The 18436-nt window shown below is 44.3% G+C and overlaps 1 protein-coding gene across 6 annotated transcripts in view; it reads right to left on the bottom strand.

The window, feature by feature from the left end:
* Positions 1-392: 392 nt before the first annotated feature.
* Positions 393-18436, bottom strand: part of rbm20 (RNA binding motif protein 20) — a 48306-nt gene continuing 30262 nt past the window's right edge. For 5 of the 6 annotated variants that reach the window (XM_023820413.2, XM_023820414.2, XM_023820409.2 and 2 more), the window contains 13 exons: positions 15928-16981; positions 15417-15478; positions 14918-15015; positions 14352-14443; positions 8564-8707; positions 8011-8142; positions 7838-7917; positions 6514-7174; positions 6156-6233; positions 4838-5417; positions 4618-4722; positions 3838-3959; positions 393-2228 (listed from right to left, as the gene is read on the bottom strand). In XM_023820413.2, coding sequence (XP_023676181.2) covers positions 2169-2228; positions 3838-3959; positions 4618-4722; positions 4838-5417; positions 6156-6233; positions 6514-7174; positions 7838-7917; positions 8011-8142; positions 8564-8707; positions 14352-14443; positions 14918-15015; positions 15417-15478; positions 15928-16981 — 3268 coding nt within the window. In that variant the 3' untranslated portion in view covers positions 393-2168. The remainder of the gene's footprint in view (positions 2229-3837; positions 3960-4617; positions 4723-4837; positions 5418-6155; positions 6234-6513; positions 7175-7837; positions 7918-8010; positions 8143-8563; positions 8708-14351; positions 14444-14917; positions 15016-15416; positions 15479-15927; positions 16982-18436) is intronic. The other variant, XM_023820412.2, reaches the window with a different exon arrangement.

Below are 18436 nucleotides of genomic sequence, written 5' to 3' on the forward strand. Positions count from 1 at the left end.
TTGATTTTGACAAGTGTTTGCTAAAGAAATAAATTTAATGTAAGAGTGAAATGTTTTACCTTTGTGATTGTGTCATGACCTGCTCGTCCGATCCTCCTGTGTGCCACGCCTCCCTCGTTACCTCGTGTTAATTCCCGATTGTGATCACCTGTTGCCTGTTATTTTCGGCTTGTCCTGTGTATTTAGCCCGTGTCTGAGTCCGTTTCCCCCAGATCCGTCATTAATGTTAGTCCGTCGCTGTCCTGTGGATTCCCCAATAAACCCTCGTATCCCACATCCCGCTGCCTGCCCCTTCCTTCCCCGCTTCCTGCCTGCCCATCTACCGCGATCGTAACAGACTGTTTATGTTTTATATTCCTCTGCAGCATAGAAAAAGACAAGTTAAAGTATACTCTTCTTAAATATTTTATTCAACTTTTATTTAAGAATGTCTCAAAATATTCAACAATTAAATTACAACCCACATAATTATGGATGTAATGGTTTTCACAGTATATAAAACAGAAAGATGTTAGAATTCAGTGTTCATCACCTCTTTCCATCACAAATAATTTCACTTTTTTAAATTTTAAATTACAAACATGGTCCAGTTCAAGTATGTCTCCAGTCACAGCATTTTATCAAAGTTATGTTGTCAGCATGTCATAAATCTCTGACCTGGTAATGATTGCATTTCTTGTTTCATTATTCACAATATGGATACATCAAAAACATATTGTGTCACATCTTGGGTAAAACTAAAAAAATCTTATCTTATCTTCCCTTGTGTCTGATCTGTTGGTTAGTTTTTCTGTGATGTTGTTGGTTAATACAGTGTGCTCAGTACCCATAATGCACCACTGCATTCTAAAAATTAACTGATTGTTAATTTTGTACACTTGCAACAAGGCAGAGCCACCTGCTGAAGTGAAGCTGAGGTGTAGAGCCTGATGTGGAACTGAGACTCAGACCTGCTTTATCTGTGATACACTGGCCATTCGCACACATATAGACAAGGAATACTAGCAGTGAATAAATGACCACTTGGTACCTGTGTAACAACAGGAAAGTGAAACAGTCAGACCTGTTTTGAATGTCACACCGACACCTGCTTGTTTCCCACTGGGTTGCTTCGGGTCTATTCCCCTGATATTTGGCATTTACGTCACTGCCAAGAGGCAAAGGGTTTGCACCCTGCAGCACGGAGTAGGCTATTCCTGGAGAGACTGAATTCGCTCCATCTAGGATCTACGGCTAACCCATTTAATGGAGCAAACAACAGCGTCACTGTAGACTACAGAGCATTCTAAACATTCTGTACATGAGCACCTTGTCTGAGCCAAATCTTTGCTTCATATTTATGGCCCTATGAAATGATATTCCGATGTAACAAATTTATAAATAATAATTACAATTAAAATACATTCTGCAAATTATAAAATAAGCTCAACAGTAGTATTTTTGCACCACTGGTCTGATCAAACATCTTCAAAACAACTAGAAAAATAAAACTGACAGAAAACTGGCTGCACTTTGCTGTGCAAACTCTGAAATTCTGAAAAAGCAGAAGTTTAATTTAATTTCAGTCTCATTTCTGTGCAGCCTGACGCCCACACAGTGAATCCTCCCGTGAAAGGAGGCTGATGACCACAGAAGACACATCTCATAAAATCCGTCACACACTACGTACAAAGCAAAAAAATAACAGTGCATTTACATGTACTGCCACGAGGCCCCAGCAAGCCCACTGCTCTGCAGAGCAGCGAAAAGACCCTGAAATCTGCAGGATTTCTCCAGCTAAAGGTCGGCGGTTCCTTTAGGCACTTGGTACGAGTCACTTCATATAGGGACCACCTATAAATTCTTTCGCAGGTTCAAGATATGTTGATTTGGACAAGAAGTGTATTGGATTTTGGGCTAACAGAATAAAGTTAATCTGCAGTACCATTCACAAGTCCAAAATGTACAGTATGTTCAGTTTTGGGCAGATCACCCACCATAGGTGAATGGGTCACTCTCGTGTTCGGGCCAAGTCTTTTTCCGACCGAGACCAAGTGCAGAACTGTGATGTTTGAACAGAGCCTTGGTGCCTTAGGTGTGTCCCGCTGGAATCCAGACACAGCTTAGCATGTACTGTGACTGGTTTCACTGGCAGAGCCTTGCCCCCCCCCACGACATGTCTGCTGGGTTTAGGGCGGACTCGCGTTCATGCTCGGTAAGCTCTCCTCGGCTAGCTGAGACAGATATTTCTGTAAAGAAAAAAAAAGCAGAGATCATCAGACAGTGTGTAGCATGGTTTATGAATGATGAATAAGCTGTGAATAGAAATCGAGGCGTGCTTCTTCTGTCAAGTGCAGAATCCAAAATGGGGAATTTAAACCGCCATGATTTGTTAAAAGCAAAGAACGAACCAAAGTCCCCTTTATCATGCTGCCTTAAGCAGACCGTTTCCCAGCAATCCCTATGTGCGTGAAACAATCCATGGATGCTCTCATTCTGGGATTATGGGGCTCTGACCCTGAACAAGGGGCTGTATGAAGGAACATGGTGCTCTGTAACCAGGCCCGGCCCGGTCTGATGGACAGCACATCTGTTTTTGAGCATTTTGCCTGGGAATGCCACCCATGAGATGCTGGGCAGACCTCGCCCCCAGGGTTTCAGCTGTGCCAGGGCTGAGCCGGGTGAGCGGGGGTGCGGGGGTGCGGGCGGCCTGGGTGGCGGCGGCATAACTCTGCCTGGATAGTAGAGGGCAACTTAATACTGCTCAATGCATAAAATACTCATGCCTGTCACATGGTCAGGAGGATAGGGGGGTCAGCAGAGGCTGCTGAACTGCAATCCAGTCCCCCCCCCCAAGGGTGCAGGGTAGGCAATGCCGGAGAAGGGAAACATAGGTGGAGAGTGGAAGAAGGTACAAATCCAGACCAAGATTTTGCTTCAACCCACTTGCTGAGTGTAAAAAGTCACATTCACTAAGTGTTCAACTGCTTGGCTGAAACAAAGTCTTGGTCTGGATTTGTACTTTCTGGACCTGAACTTTCCATCTCTGAAGGGAAACATTCTGCAAGCTCAAAGTAGCAGCCCACAGCCTCTCAGTGGTCAAAAGCTGGACCAGGTTCTTCCAGGAACATCATACTCTTTGTCCTTTGGACCCCATGGCAGAATCAGATATTATTCTGACTCTTGTCCAGCAGGTAATAGCTGGCAGCCAAGTTTAGCTAACAGGTTAGTGAGTGACCTCTCCATCTTGTGCTTTGTTTTAACATAGAGTAACAAGTGTTGACATAACTGGGATGATTTTTCTTTCCTGCTGGCATAACAATGGTGATAAGCTTTTATGTCGTAACTAATAAATGTTCCACATTTCTTTAACTCCAGCCCATCCCGTCAAGCCGTAAGCTATTTCACTACTTTGAACTGGTTCCAGACAATGTCTATAAAAACAAACGACAGCAGAGGTGCAAAGTACAACCCCGCTACCGAGCGGTTTGGCCAGAATGCTCTAAAACCTTATCAAGACCCAATTCTGCAACAAAGGGGTCGTGTCATGTTTAAATAAAGCACAAAAGCCTTTTGTGAAGTGACGCATGTCACAGTTTGAAATTGCCAGTAGCTATGCAATGCCCTCTTCTGCAATCTGAGATCTTTAACAATGCAAAATTAGCATGTGGACAGAGAGAGGAGGTGGACTGGCCATTCTGTGTGCTAAAGTATGAAGCTCACTAACTCAACAAGCATCCTCGCTCTAAAGTAACACCAGTATGCCTTTAAAGGAATGCTGCTTCAGTGAGAGCCCCGCAGAAACCCCCAGGAAAGTGAAAGTGCGGTGGCCCGGATGGACAGCCCCCCGGCCCCCACCTGCAGGTTCCTGTAGTGCACGGTGCTCCTGCAGTGGGATGTCCTGGCGGTCTCCTCGCTCGTATAGAACAGGTCGCAGAGCTTGCAGTAAAAGCCACTGCGGGGCACGATGAATTCCACCCCTGAGAACACGATCAAGCTTATCAACCGACATTCACAAAATGCACTCAAAACGAGCATTTTAAAAACTGTCACTTTAAAAAATTGCAAAATGAAACTCCCCAGAAGACAAGGTTGATGGTCTAGGGGTATGATTTGTGCTCCTGGGTTCAAACCCCAGATGACCCCAACATTTCTCCTCCATTATATCTGGTCTGTACAGTTACACCAGAACTTACTTCACTGGAACCATCTATCTCTTCTGGAGACACCTGAACTGACTACATCCTACCAGGTTTTCTCTGATATTGTTGACTATGCCCATGAAATTGTTTTACTTGGATGGTATACATCATTTGAGGTAGTGTGTGACTCTACAAGTGAAAGCAATATAATTTCATCTTTAAAGTTAATGTCATGACCAGACACCGGTCAGTTGTAAATGTATGTCTGACACCCAAGTGAAAACAGGTGACTTTAAAATGCACAACCTTCTCGGTGACACCAAAGGCTCTGAAACCATGCAGCGAAAATAGGCAGGCAATTCCCAGGGGACGGCCAGCTGTGCCGCTGTCCTCGCTACGGTCCTCTAAATCAGCCCTTACGTAATATGCTGACTTTCCAGCACTGCTGATCCCACCACAGACGGGCTGAGCAGGCGTTAAATTGCGGTTTGCTCACCCAATGGGATGCTGCGCTCGCCCAAAACCTTGTCGTGCTCCCACGTGGCCAACGGCACCGGTTTGACTCCATCATCTGTTGGGCTTTGGGACGGATTCTGCAACTCTGAAATTTAATTATTTTGAAAGGTTGCATCTATTTCAAGCACAGTAAATGTAACTTAGGATGTAAAATGTGGGAAAGCAGTTTGTTATAATGGTGTTGTTTTCTCTGAGAATACCTTCCTTGGGCTTCTCTCCTGATGGGTCCTCCTTGCGTGGAGCCTCATTGTTTGCCTCCAGGGTAACAGGCGCCGGTGTCTCCGCCCTGCTGCTGAGCGTGTGTGTAGACTGGGTGGCCTCACTCCCGCCCTGGGGACCTTCAGGGCACTCCTGCAGGGGCTGGGCCTCTGGTACGTCCGGGTCCGTGCAGCTGCATGTCTCTTGGGAGGCTACCTGGAGCTCCTGGCTGGGTTCTGGGTCAGACTGCCCCGTGGTCCCCGAGTCGGGGGGAGAATCTTTGGTGCCCGTGCTGGCATCAGACGGCGGCGTCCCTGTCATCTCCTGTGATGGCGCCGTCCCGTCCTGAGTAATTTCGTTTGGGACCCCCCCTTTCTCGGGACTCTCAGAAGAAGTGCAGTGGGATGTTTCCGGGTCGGCCTCGACCTTGGCCTCCTCCTGAAGGTCCGGGAGGTCGGGTTCCACCATGCCATCGTCTTCTTCTTCACCCACCTCGTCAACGGTTACCAGCTCCTCCATGTTCCTCGGGTACCAGGACTCCTCTTCCTCCTTCTCCTCATCTCCACTCTCCCACTGCTCCACCTGGGGCACACATAGTGAGTCACATACTGACACTCTCCAGTTGGGCTTCTAGGACGGGCCAGGAAGCCGTATCTCTCAGCAAGTAACTGAAGCTGATGTCTCAATAAAATATCCTGGCATGTAAATCTGCTACATCAGCTTATAACTAAAAGAAAGCAAGAGAATAACAAATGCAAGCATGCCTAATCGTTTGGTGGCCAAAGGTTGTGAATTAACAATGATGTTATAATTCACGACAGCTATTAACAGAGAGGAGACAAATTTCACGTACATTCTAGGTATGACTATACAATGGTCACTGATTGATAATGTCAGGCGTCCGATATTCCTGACCTTGTGCAAATGGCATTGTTGACTGAACGAAAGACCAAATAGAGCAGGGGTGTCAAACTCCAGTCCTGGGGGGGCTGGAGCCCTGCACAGTTTTCAGTTTCACCTGATTCAACTCCTTGTGCTAATTACAGCACAGCTCTTGAGCTGAGTCATTTGTGGTGAAACAGGGAAAGAACTAAGCTACACAGGGCTCCGGCCCCCCAGGACTGGAGTTTGACACCCCTGATATAGAGCCTGCTTACAGGTCCGCCCCCTCCTGCTGGTTAGAAAACCACAGGCGGTAAATACAAAGTTCTCAATACCAGAACACACTGATGTAGGGTTAGTGTTTAAGGACAGCACGCTGTCATCTCAATGGCCAGTTTACGCAAACGAGCGCAGGGGGGGCTGTGTGCAGTGGAGCACCTGGCTCTCTTTGTCCCGTTCACTTGTGGGGTGTGGCGGCGTTGTGGCTGCATCCTTTTGCTGAGTCTCCGTCACTTCCTGAAAGGAGTCCGTCATTAATGTTATATCAGGTGATTGTTTAGAAAGCCAAGCCTCTTTGTACTGACCACACCTGTCATTTCATATGAACATCAGCCGCTCTGTACCACTCAGCACATAACACCATAGTAAGACATACATGTTCGTTTATATTATGCATATATTTTTGTTTCCATTTTGTATTTTCTATTATTGTTTGTATTACGCATAAATCTGATGACACTGCATTATACATAAGTATTCTGCATATGATACATTGTAATAACGTCCAAGCGCGTACTTGGCTTTCTGCCTCCTTGTCGTCGCCTCTCACTTCCTGCCTGCGATGAACCTTCTTGCTCTTCCCCTTTGCGGGTGATGCTGGTTTCCTGTCCTCCAGTATCCGTGGGGCCGGTGGATCCTCCAGCAGCTCCACCTCCACGTGTCGTGACCTGTAATGCTCCGAGGAGTCTTTTCTTTTTGACTTGGCTTCGTGACGTTGGTAGGGTACCCGCTGGAGCTTCTCTGGCTTATATGCAAACTCCTTCTTGTAAAAGTCCTCCTCCTTGCTTCTGTATGATGAGAAGGGCAAGCTCTGTGGGCTACCCCTGGGGTAGCGATCCCGGCCCCCCCTCAGGCAGTCAGCCCACTCCTCTGCCGACCTGGGGCTCATCCTGTCTGTCAGCTGGAGGTAGGGCTTCCTCCTGTCGCACATCCTGCCGTTGGGCCTGTCGTCGTCACCATTCCTCCAGCACGCCTCCTCGCGCTCGTCCTCCCGCATCGCTTGCGAAGACCAGTCCCAGGAGCCCCGCCGGGGGCCCAGGCCGCTGTTCCAGTCCCCGCGGCAGGCCGCACCTGGCGGGCTGTGTGTTGAGCTGCATGAGGTAAAGCTGGGGCTGTGGGAACGTGGGCTCAGTGAGCGGCTGACGGGGCTGCGTGACCTGGCGCGCTCCACTGGGTAACTGGGGGGGACATCCGAGCAGCGCATTAGAGCCGGGCGTGATGCGGACAACGCTCTGCATTTCACAATTGTGATGCTAGTTGTCAACACATTTAAGCAAAGATACATCCTGTTGATGGAGTGAAAGCCCTGCACTGCAGGACACTGATCCTGAGGTATCGATCACTGCCAGGCAGTTGTTACTGCTTCATCATGTTATTAACAGCGGCCTGCATACATATGGAATGTAAACCACAGCACAAAATTAAATCATTCATTCTGGCACGTGACAGATTCTTCATAGACTGCCACTGGGCCTCTCACTAATGGTATTAAAACAAAGTTGAACAATCTGCAAACAGGCCTACACATACACATTGCAAATAAACTATAGCACCTGAACCGAAAATAAAAAAAAAATGTTTTAAAAGGCAGTGAAGCTTAAAAAGGAAAAACTGGTCTTGGTAAAGTTTAATTAATTTCATTAGCGATTCTATTAGTTACAGTGTGTGGGTAAAAACATGTAACTGCAATGTTTCTAAGATTTAAGATTGAACCTCTGTAAAACCAAATGACCAAAATAACAATGTAAATGAAAAAAAAAAAAAAAAAAAAAAGGCAGTGAAGAATAATGATTAAATCACATTTTTTTGGTATGAAATGCTACAGTAATTGTTATTCTTACCGGTCAATCTGCTCCATCTCATCTCTTTCCCTCTGAGAATTAATATCCTGGATAATGGATTCCACGTCCTTGCCTGGTTTCTGGAAAGCAAATCATTAAACCTGCGGAGAATCTGAATCCTCCATGAAATGAAAGCCGCAGCTGAATGCCACGGCGTCCCACACTAAGCTTACCTTCAGCTGAAGCTCCTTGTATCGCTTCGACATTCGGATGAGAAGCTTCTGCTCATTGATCATTGCTGGTTGCAGCTGGTAGAACTTCACCATTGCCTGTGCAGCCTCGATGTAAGCCATTTCCAAAAAGGCCTGAGGTGAAAGACAATATGCAGATCAGGTTTGGTACTCAAGTGTTCTGATATGAGGATACAGCATTCCGAAAACTTTCCCAAATGAATAAAATCTCAAATAATACCTCAAAGAATTGTAACAAATGATGTGCTAGAACATAATCAGTCCAAATGCATAACTGATGCTATGTGACACAAACAAATGTTAATATTAAAAAGGCAAGTAGTCTAAACCCGGAAATGGATAGTTCAGGTCCAGAAAGTGAAAATCCAGACCAAGATTTTGTTTCAACCAACCAGTTGAGTATAAAGAGTCGCAGTCAGAGTACTCAACTGATTGGTTGGAAAAAAAAAAATCTTGGTCTGGGATTTTGCTTTCTGGACCTGAACTATCTAACTCTAAAACTAGTCCGTGATGCCAGGAGACAAGTGAAAACCACCTGGTGAGTAGATCGCATGAGGATGTAATTGGTAACTTTGCCAAATGGAAGACCCAGGTTGATGACATCATTTTCTGTGCAGCTGCCCTCTGGCAAGTTACAGATATGAACCACTCGACCCGGGGTGGTCTTCCTAAGGGGGAACTAAGGGAGAAACACAGATGCAAAGCAGTGTTACAGCCACAATGTAGCAACATCGATTTACCACAAAACACCCTTCTTTGTGCTACAAGAAAGAAATCCTACTTTCTGAACAGGTAGATAAAATCAAAACATGTATGCATGCAGGAAAACCACTTCTGCACATCATAAAAGCTTTTTCACTGTATCTATTTCACACCATCTGCACATGACTGTTCTCGAGCAGAGAACTGGTATGATTCCAGCATGACACAAGATATCAAGGAAGACGTTGACGTGCAAAGCCGTATTCGGCTACCCGGCTAATTCTACTGGAGGTGGCAGCGTCTATTCGTCAGACTGTGGAAACTGGTTAAGACGGCGTTCTCTTTGAGAATAGAACACCACGTTCTCATGCTTGTTGTCTCCAGTGACACTTGGGCCTGAGCATGATGTAATCCTACAAGGTTAAAACAACCTAAGTGTGGTTGGGCAGACACTTGTGGTGGGAATTCGATAGCACAGTATATTAGGATAGAATGAAGTAAAGGTATTTTAGCAGTAACCCCAGACAAGCGACATTTCACATGCAAAATCACTCATGGTGATCATTTGTCTGCTCCACATTACACACAACCTGTCACTTAAAGTATGACTGATGTTTCCACAGAACTGCTTGCACCTCGCTGCCATCCAAGCGGGCTGACAGACTGTGACATCTGCAGAACAGTCCCAGACCACATGGTTAAGGGTCAGCTCCTATTGGTATTTCTGAGGAGAAAACACAGCTCTACTTGACAGATTTAAGGCAGTTGTGGGGAAAGTCACTGTCATGCCAGCATAGTTTGCGTGTCATCGAATTTAAGCCCATTAAATAAAGCACGAGGTTTGGGCCCCTGGGCCAAAAGTGACATTTTGTGTTTACGAAATGCCCTAAAATATGTTTAACAAACTCCTGGGGAAACACACTGTCTGAGAGGTGTCCAGTGGCTCTCCCATAAAGCATCTAAAGGCTGTCCTTCATACTTCGTACACGGGATGCAGTTAATCAGCCCACACTTACATGTTATTACTGTGTGAAATGGTTCACCCCCACGCTAATCCTCCAAAGCCTAATTGCTTGGCTGCAATACCTCATTTAATGGCCTTTGGCCTGCGAGCTAGCCTTATCGCTTTCAGATATGAAAGTGATAATTCTATTGCCACCCCATACCAGTGCAACCCGCTAATAGAAGATCCAGGAAAGGTCATTCTTGGCCCAGCTCGACAAACACAGAAATAGATTCGCAGCAGGATGTTCGTGACTCTGAAACTTAAGAAGCGCAGGCATCTTTCGGGACGACGTCTTTGTCCAGTTAAACCTCTCCTCATTTAATGGCTTCCTTTGAACCTTATAGAGGAAGAATCACATTGCGGCGACGGGCACTGTTGACACAACCGAGGACGTGACCTTGGCACCAACTGGACCACAGACTGAAACCAAGGGAAATCACAGAGGAAGTTGAGCAGGGTGTTCTCAGAGGAATACAGATGCAGCACTGACTCATTATAGTCCGCAGGGCAGCGCACTGTTTCTGTTAGTCCACTGCACATTGCAGTGTTATTACACTGAGACAATACTCAGTATTCAGATAACTGTATACTGCATGTGGGCAGAAGGGTGCTGGGGGTTATAAAATTTCTTGGTCATCCAACTAAAGCACATGCTGTAGGTACTGCAAAAATGTGACTTATTTTTAATTATTTATTATTTTGTATTTTTATTAAGATATTATTAGAAAATATTAGAGAAACAGAATGTCTATATAATTCAATTTCTCATCATTATTACGGTTGCCTTGTGAACAATATGGAATATTTCACCAGTTTTATCATGGATCTATCTGAACATAATCTGGAAATGTGCAGCTCCAAATAATATGAATCCACAAAATACTCTAGGCTATTGACAGATGACACTGCATATTAGAATACAACCAGAATAATGATGTTTTTCATCACTAAATTAGGCGTCATATTTTTTTTCCCAAACATTGAGACACTTCTGTTGTCTAAAGGGAGTGTGATCTAAGCAAATCAGCATGTGCAAACATAAACAAAAATACACAAGGATATTTCGGGATGGATCCATTTTTAATCTGCTCTCTCTGTGTGATCATATAGGGATTCATCTTGTTTCTGTAAGGTCTGTGCTTTACATAAAACAACAGTGCACCCACTGCACTCTGTGTGTGTTATTTCACTCAGGTAAACATATATATTCATGATGGCCAAAGGTAAGCCAAAATTACAGCCGATGAAACCAGACAGAACTGAAAACTGCTTTGACGAAAAAGTTTTAAAACAAATTCAGTCTAAATGCCAGCAGGAACATCCTGACCGCAAACCATGGTTGCTTAGATAAGAAGCACCTGCTAATTGAGCAGATCACATCACGTGACTAGCGAAGCCGTGGAAGCTAACAGATCCTATCCAAAAACATTCCAGTTTGTTTACTCAGTGCTGACTACAGGTCTTAGAGCTCATCAGACACGAGTGGAATGGATTTCTACAGATTGCATTACTGCTCTAGATCAGAAACATAACTCCTGCACTTTCAGCCCCCCCCTGCCTTTTCAAGTGCAACATGGAGTCTCACCATTGGTCTACTGCAATTCAGGCTAATTTAATCACTTTATACTAAAATTTTAAGCTCAGGACAAATAACATAATAGATTTTGCAATTAGTTAATTTAGCTCTTCCACAAAAGTAATTTGTACAATTTGGCCAGAATCTTTACATGAAAACTAATACAAAAAAACACCACACTAGAAAAGTATACAGGAACTAAGGGCACAGACTTGTGTAAGTATACCATGATGTCATAAAGGGGCAGTAAAATGAACACCTGTTGTTCAGGCAGGTGGGCTTTTAAAGGAGCTAACATTAGCACACACATACACATTTGAGTCCCTCTGATGAGAGAGCCATAAATAAGGATTATAAAGAATTCTATAGGTTTAATATGAGATCCGCTTTCTCTTGATGTCCAGTACTCATCCACGACACCCAGACATCATCGTTCATAAATAAGACACATTGCCTGCCAAAACAGAATTATGATCTTGAGAGGAAAAAATGTAATGTACGTTCTTCCCGGTCAACTGACTTGGCGTCCCTTTTTAAAAATGTTCCAGATGATTTCTGTCAGTTTATAGGCAGACTGTCATTTCAAAATGACAGAACTACCCACTAAATCACTTGTGTTTTCAGAGGGGAGCAGATGAAGCTGCTTGAGAAAGTGACAACCACAGTAAAACCAAGATTTGAATTCATGTGAAATCTAAGTTAGTTGCTCTTGCTGTGCACCGATAAACAGAATTGTTGGCCCTGAAAGCCCTTGTGACACATGGTATGGGGTCTTGCATTTCAGAAATTGCAGTGACAGTGTGTTTGTCTCTGGGGACACTGTCAACACGTCCAAGCTATATTTCTGTCACTGTTAGGACTTGTCGCTTGCTGCGATCCCTGGCCAAGTGCCCTTCTCCCCTTTGGTCACGCTGCGGGGTCCCAGGTTGGCAGTTGGAGTATGGATTTTGTTGCCCAGAGTCTCCAGTGTCTCAGCCTGATCCCTGCACTTGGGGATGAATGAGCAGAGGTGTCCTGGACTCAGCGTTGTGCGTTTGTCCTTCTCATGTGCATGGCACCGTAATCTTGATCTGCTGTCTAAGCATGCAAGCAGAAGTGGAACAGCACCACCCCCCCCCCCCCCCCAGCCAGACACTTCTGTCTGGGCATCAAGAACTTGGGACAACGGAGGCATGGCAAGTGGAGGTCAGAATCCACAGGAGGGTGTGAGAGAGGCGTCGGCGGCATCTGACCCTGCCATTAGCACTCCTGCTGCATGTGCCGTGTGACCATCTGCTGCCTTTCGTCACTGCTAGTGTGACCAGGCAGCGGCTCCCCGATGCTCCCCTGAGGTTACTCACTTCCTGCAACACCTTATAAACAGAGCCCCCTTACGCTGGGACATCGACACCTCAGTGCTGGATGACTCTATCCTCCATGTTCAGCAGCAATGTTAAGTATTCAGCCTATCACATCAGACAGAAAATGCTTTTGCACCTAAGAAATTTAGTAACTTTTAAAATCAAGATTAAACATGAAGCTGCTATTGCAGAGTGATGTGTATGTATCAAGTGATCTCACTTGATACATGCAACAGCCTGTGTACATTCAGGAACCCCAATCTTCCATTACAGCCCAACACAAAATACACATTTTACATATTAGGAAGTACCTACATTTACATGCAGACTTCTAACAATTATTAAAGATTATATGTATAGTATGTTATTATTTCCAGCCTGCCCTTAAAACCAAAACAAGCATGAGCCACAGACACACAGCTAAACCAGCACCCAATGCCGCACTTATCTATAACCACAAAACCTAAATGTAATCAAAATTAAGTACATAGGACTTTCAAATATGCTGGTTTAATGAAAATAAACATTCTTTCTTCAATCATTTAAAAATCAGTTAGGTATATCCATCCATCCTCAACATTATGGGCCAAATGTAGGGGGGTGCTGGGTTAAAGGCATTTCTGGGGCCCTACCTACCACATAAAATGTTGCAGTAACAACCAAAAACAAAATGTGGGCTTCCTAAAACTCAGGGCCCTGGGCTACAGCCGAGGAGACCCCGTGCATAAAACCAGCCTTGTACACATCCATCCATCCTTCTTCTAACTGCACATCTTGGACAGAGCTATGGGGGGGAGGTGGCTGGAGGTGTGGGTGAGGTTACTTTTATCCATGTAAATATCTGCAGTCTCAGTCCTTCCAACCAAACAGGTTAGTGGCACTTAACAAAACCTGGTTCTTCTTAAAAACAAACTATGTTTCATTCAAAGTTGTTTTTTTCTTTATATGGATACTGATTATTAACTAAGCTTATTTTCTGGCCAGAGGGTACACATTGCAAAGTATTTTCTAGAACAATGCTTCAAAAAGTTAATTCATGTTCACATTCATTAAAAGTAAAAAAAATATTTTTGAGATTTTAAAAAGGAAAATTCAAAGAACAGAACTCTAAGCATGGCAGAGAATGTCGATTCAAAATCATTTTCAAATGCATATTTCAAATTAAAAAGTAATCTTATTTATTTAATGAGTGTAACATGTTGCAATACCCTATGACATACGAAAGTATGTGGCTGTAAGTAGTAATTTGTGCTAGGAAGATAACCTGCTTCCTAGTGTGATATTAGGGAGGATATTCCAAGTACAGCTGTTTGGTTCGGTAATAATACAAGAGGTACAGAATTTTTGTGAATAATGTAACAAAAAGTTCAAATTAACAGTTAAAAAACAACCCAACAACTACGCTTTTAAAATGAATGAATTAGTGCTTTGTTTGTTTATGGTGGCTTAGGAACCCTCACAATGCACTGACATGACAGGAATTTCCCCTGGGATCAATAAAGTGCATCCTAATATTAAAATAAACAAATTCCTCTGCACAATGAAAACAAATGTGAGCAGCACACCAGCCATCGCCAGTCCAAATTGCAGATCATATTAACCAACACTGACTAGTTTTTTGTTAAACATAGTAACACTTTATCAACCTGATCTGTTTTTTTTTTTTTTTTTGCACAACTTTGACTGGATTGGGGCTGACCTTTGACCCCGTCTGAGGCAATGAGTATCCCACTCCTGGCAAGAGATGTGTTTTCACAGGTGCTGCAGAAAAGTAGGGTCCAGAAGATGCATCTAACCACAAAAATAAAACAAAGCAGAACAACCAATAAGACACAACAAAACAAAAGCCAAATAAGACACAAAACAAGAATATTCTTAGAACTGCCTAAATGTCAGCATATCAATCAGCTTAACTGTAGCCAAATGTTTGGTTATGTTGGCTATTAGCAAACACAAAGGACAGATGAACGTTACAATACGTGGTACATATGGTATTTCTAGTGTCGGTCAGATGCTGGTCAAATGAAACTGATCTGTATGGAATGTTTGCAAAGACACATCATAAAATTCACACGCTCAGGCCATTCATTTGACACTGGCACGACAGCATAATTATGCTACTCAGGAATAATTTAGATAGTAGCATGTATTTCAATTACTAACTCACCTAACCTAAAAGTACAGCACATGGCAGTCCTTCTTGTAAAGTTTCACTCTTTTAGGTATCTCTGGAAAATAAACTGGAAAGAAAATGTTGTAATTTACCTTGACTGGCAGCTGCAGAATAAGCCATGGAGTTGTTAGCTAGGGAGCTCACACATCCTTCAGTAGATGCAGGAAAATGAATAGATCCGACGGCCGGGCTGAAATAACGAAGTATCGCTGTGAACTTCCAAGTCAAAGCACTCCCAGGGCACATCTGATAACTGAGCTCATGTTCAGGTGGTCGACTCATGATAGAGAGGAACTAAAATCATAAAATATCATCTTAATCGGCGGATTTGATTTTGCACAGAAAATACCTATGTACCACCAACCTCTTTAAAGGCAACTGGGTGAATAAAACACTTCTGACCAGGAAAAAAACAAACCATACTACACTAAATTAAAGGCGAAGTCAGTGAGTATTTTTCTTGAGGTGTATTATTACAGACTGCCCCCTTTGCAGGACACAGAACCCGCTGCTGCTCACAGCTGCTAATTCTTACGGCAGATTTTAGCCCCAGCTCCCGAGCATTAATCAGTTTCCCCTTACGCGACTCACCCTTCTGAGTAGAGAGCACGGTTCTGTAGATGGAGTTTCCCTTTCACATGCTGGTCCCAGTCCTGCATGGACACAGACACTGTAGTAATTCCCAGCATGGTGTCTGCCCCACTCAGTCACAAAGAGATCACCACCCCCGCCCCCCTTCAATGTGGGGGCAATTTAAAGACACAACAGCTCGAGGCACATTCATCTTGTGAAAGAACAACTCCCAGCTGAAAGCAAGATATGACCAGCATTTACACATACTCTATTATGATGGAATGCCTGGGAACACAGTACCATATTGTATTGCTACTTATATCCAAAAGAACATTATTCAAAGTTATAAAGGAAACAGTAGGTTTACTTAACTAAAAAAAAATCAAAACTGCTATCACATAACAATAAAAGTATAACGTTATTACAGTCATATGATTATCCTTCCAAGCCAGTCATAGTTCTTAAATTACCAGTCAGTGTGTTAATGGGAGGCAGATTTTTGACACTCTGGCTGACAGGCTCCACCCACCTTGAGATTATAGACCTTCTTATCACAGATAGTGCAGTGGTGCGGCAGGAGTGATGGAGTGACAGCATGGAAGTCATTGAGTTGATGGGGCAGCAGAGGCATCGGCGCTGCCTGGGGAGCTTCTTCACCTGGTTGGTATCCCACAAACCCCTGGGGGCCGGCACTAAAGACTGGCCCACCAACAGGGTTGAACTTGGCATCCGTGGTGGGCTCCTCTGGGTTGTACAGTTCGCCCCTGGTGTGGAACTTCTGGCTGGTGTTTGCCCACGCACCACCAGCATTCGGAGCCATCTCCAGGTTTCCTGCATGAGGGAAACTGCTGGAAATTTGCCAGTGATCCTTGTGATTGCTTGAAGGGAACGAATCCAGATTCTGCTCTCCGGTGAACCCAGAAGGGGGGCCCCGGTCATCTGATGCAGTAAAATCCCTCTGAAAACTACCACCGCTGGTGGCCTTGGCCTGTGTGCTGAGAGGTGCATACTGGCTGTCATGGGTTTTGTTCTGGGCGCCAGACATCCCACCAAGGAAGCCAAACTGGCCACATCTGTCGCTGTTCGAGAGGAATGGCGCACCAGGTGGAAGGTTCGATTTTTTCCCGTACTCTGACGCATGTTGGCTGAGAGGCTGCGGTGACCCACCTCCCATGTGGCCGAGCCTGACGTTGGTGTTTTGACCTTGGAGGCCCCCACCTCTCACGAAGCTTCCGCCAACCACCTGGGGAGGGAAGGGCAAAGTGCTGGGGCCAAAGGCCGGGCCCAGCTGGGCACCACCAGCGTGACCGTGGGGGGTGCTGATCATAACAGGGGTCCTCAGCTGGTTGAACAGGGGCTGAGACATCGCCACATTGGAGAGAACCTGGTTGAGGACAGTGGCTGCTGCTGCGGTGTTGCTGTTCACGGCTGTCTGGGCCAACTTCAGCCGATGGAGAGTGAGCTGAGCTTGAAGCTGAGCGAGTTGGAGGCTGGCTGGAGTCAGCAGCAATGGATTTTGCACACACCCACTTGGTGTGGCTGCAGCTGAGAGTAACTTCTTATCTGGGGAATCTGAACTGGTGCTGGAAAAAAAAAAATCTATGAATCAACAACAGATCTGGTGAATATACAGTACGCTAACATGTGCTTGAGTTTGCAATGGACAAGCAGATGACATGATTCTAGTGTCAAATATCCGACAGCCAAGCAGACACCCATTTGTGACCTTGTTTAACTGGGTTGTCCTTTTGGATCCTGATGGATGTCCTCACATGGTGGCTATATTTAGCCCTTTCGTTTATTAATCAAACTGTCTTTGAGTCTTGGACATTACTCAAACCCACCACCACCTTACCAATTTGCAATGAGAGGTGAGGTGCTGTGAAACCAATTAGAGCTGGCAGAAGCACAAGAGCAAGCTTTCTAAATGAAAGGCATACCAAAGGACAGGAAGGGATCCTTAATTCATACAATCTGAAATTTTGCATGCAGCCATCCCTCCATCCTTTTTGGATGTGTCAACTTATCTAATGCAAGGTCTGTATGTTCCTGGGGCTCATCCCATGAAGGAAAGGGAACAAGGCAGGGAATACCCTGTACATGGTACCAGTTTAAGATTTAAACTCATGTAGGACACACTGATGTACTAAGCAGACCGACAACTAAAATCAAACCATGTGTACTGGCATCATTATTATTAACATCAAATGTTTATTTTATGACTCAGCATATTTTTCAAACATAAATTTGCTGCAACAAAATTTTGGTAGACTTAGCACCTCTTACTGTTTCTTTCACTGGCTTTGAAAATCATAACAGGGGCTTGAAGAAACATTGACAGACCATAAAGTCATAACAGCCAGCTGTAAATATACATCCACTTTAACAACCAGCATGGTGTGATATTTCAACATCTTAATAATTCGATAATTAGTACTGTTAAAGAAGGCAAGATACTACATATGGCATGTATTCATTCATTTGATGACAGAAGAACCTTAATCTGGTCAATTTTACAGGGAAAACAAGACAAATAAAACTAATACTGCATCTTTGCATATAAAAGGAGCAGGGGGAGGGATAGGGTTACGGAATTGAACCCAAAGTGTGCAGAGCCAACCAGTCTTATGTTCAGTGTTGTTTCAACTTCAAACAGAAATGTATATTTCTGTAAGAAACAAATTTTTGTCTATGGTAGTTTTTCAGGGATGAGAATCAAAATCTACTTTTCCAATAAACTTCCTGATATTATACGGTTGCAGGAAAGACACATAATTCATGCCAAATTTTGTACTGATGGATTTTACTGCGACATATCAAGTTGAACAAGTAAAGCAGTCGTTAACCCACAATACAATCCTGTTTTGCACATATGACTGCTGAATCCTTTAACAAAGCCATTTACCTAAATGGCAACAGCTGTACAAACAGGGAGCAGAATGCCTAAGATGTAAACTGTTAGGCCTGAGGCTGCCACTAGGAGAGGGTCCTCAGACTGTTATAAGATTATGATTAATTAATTTTAAAATGGCAATAGT

This window comes from Paramormyrops kingsleyae, chromosome 20 (genome assembly GCF_048594095.1).
Source record: "Paramormyrops kingsleyae isolate MSU_618 chromosome 20, PKINGS_0.4, whole genome shotgun sequence".
In the NCBI taxonomy this organism is placed as follows: Eukaryota; Metazoa; Chordata; class Actinopteri; order Osteoglossiformes; family Mormyridae; genus Paramormyrops; species Paramormyrops kingsleyae.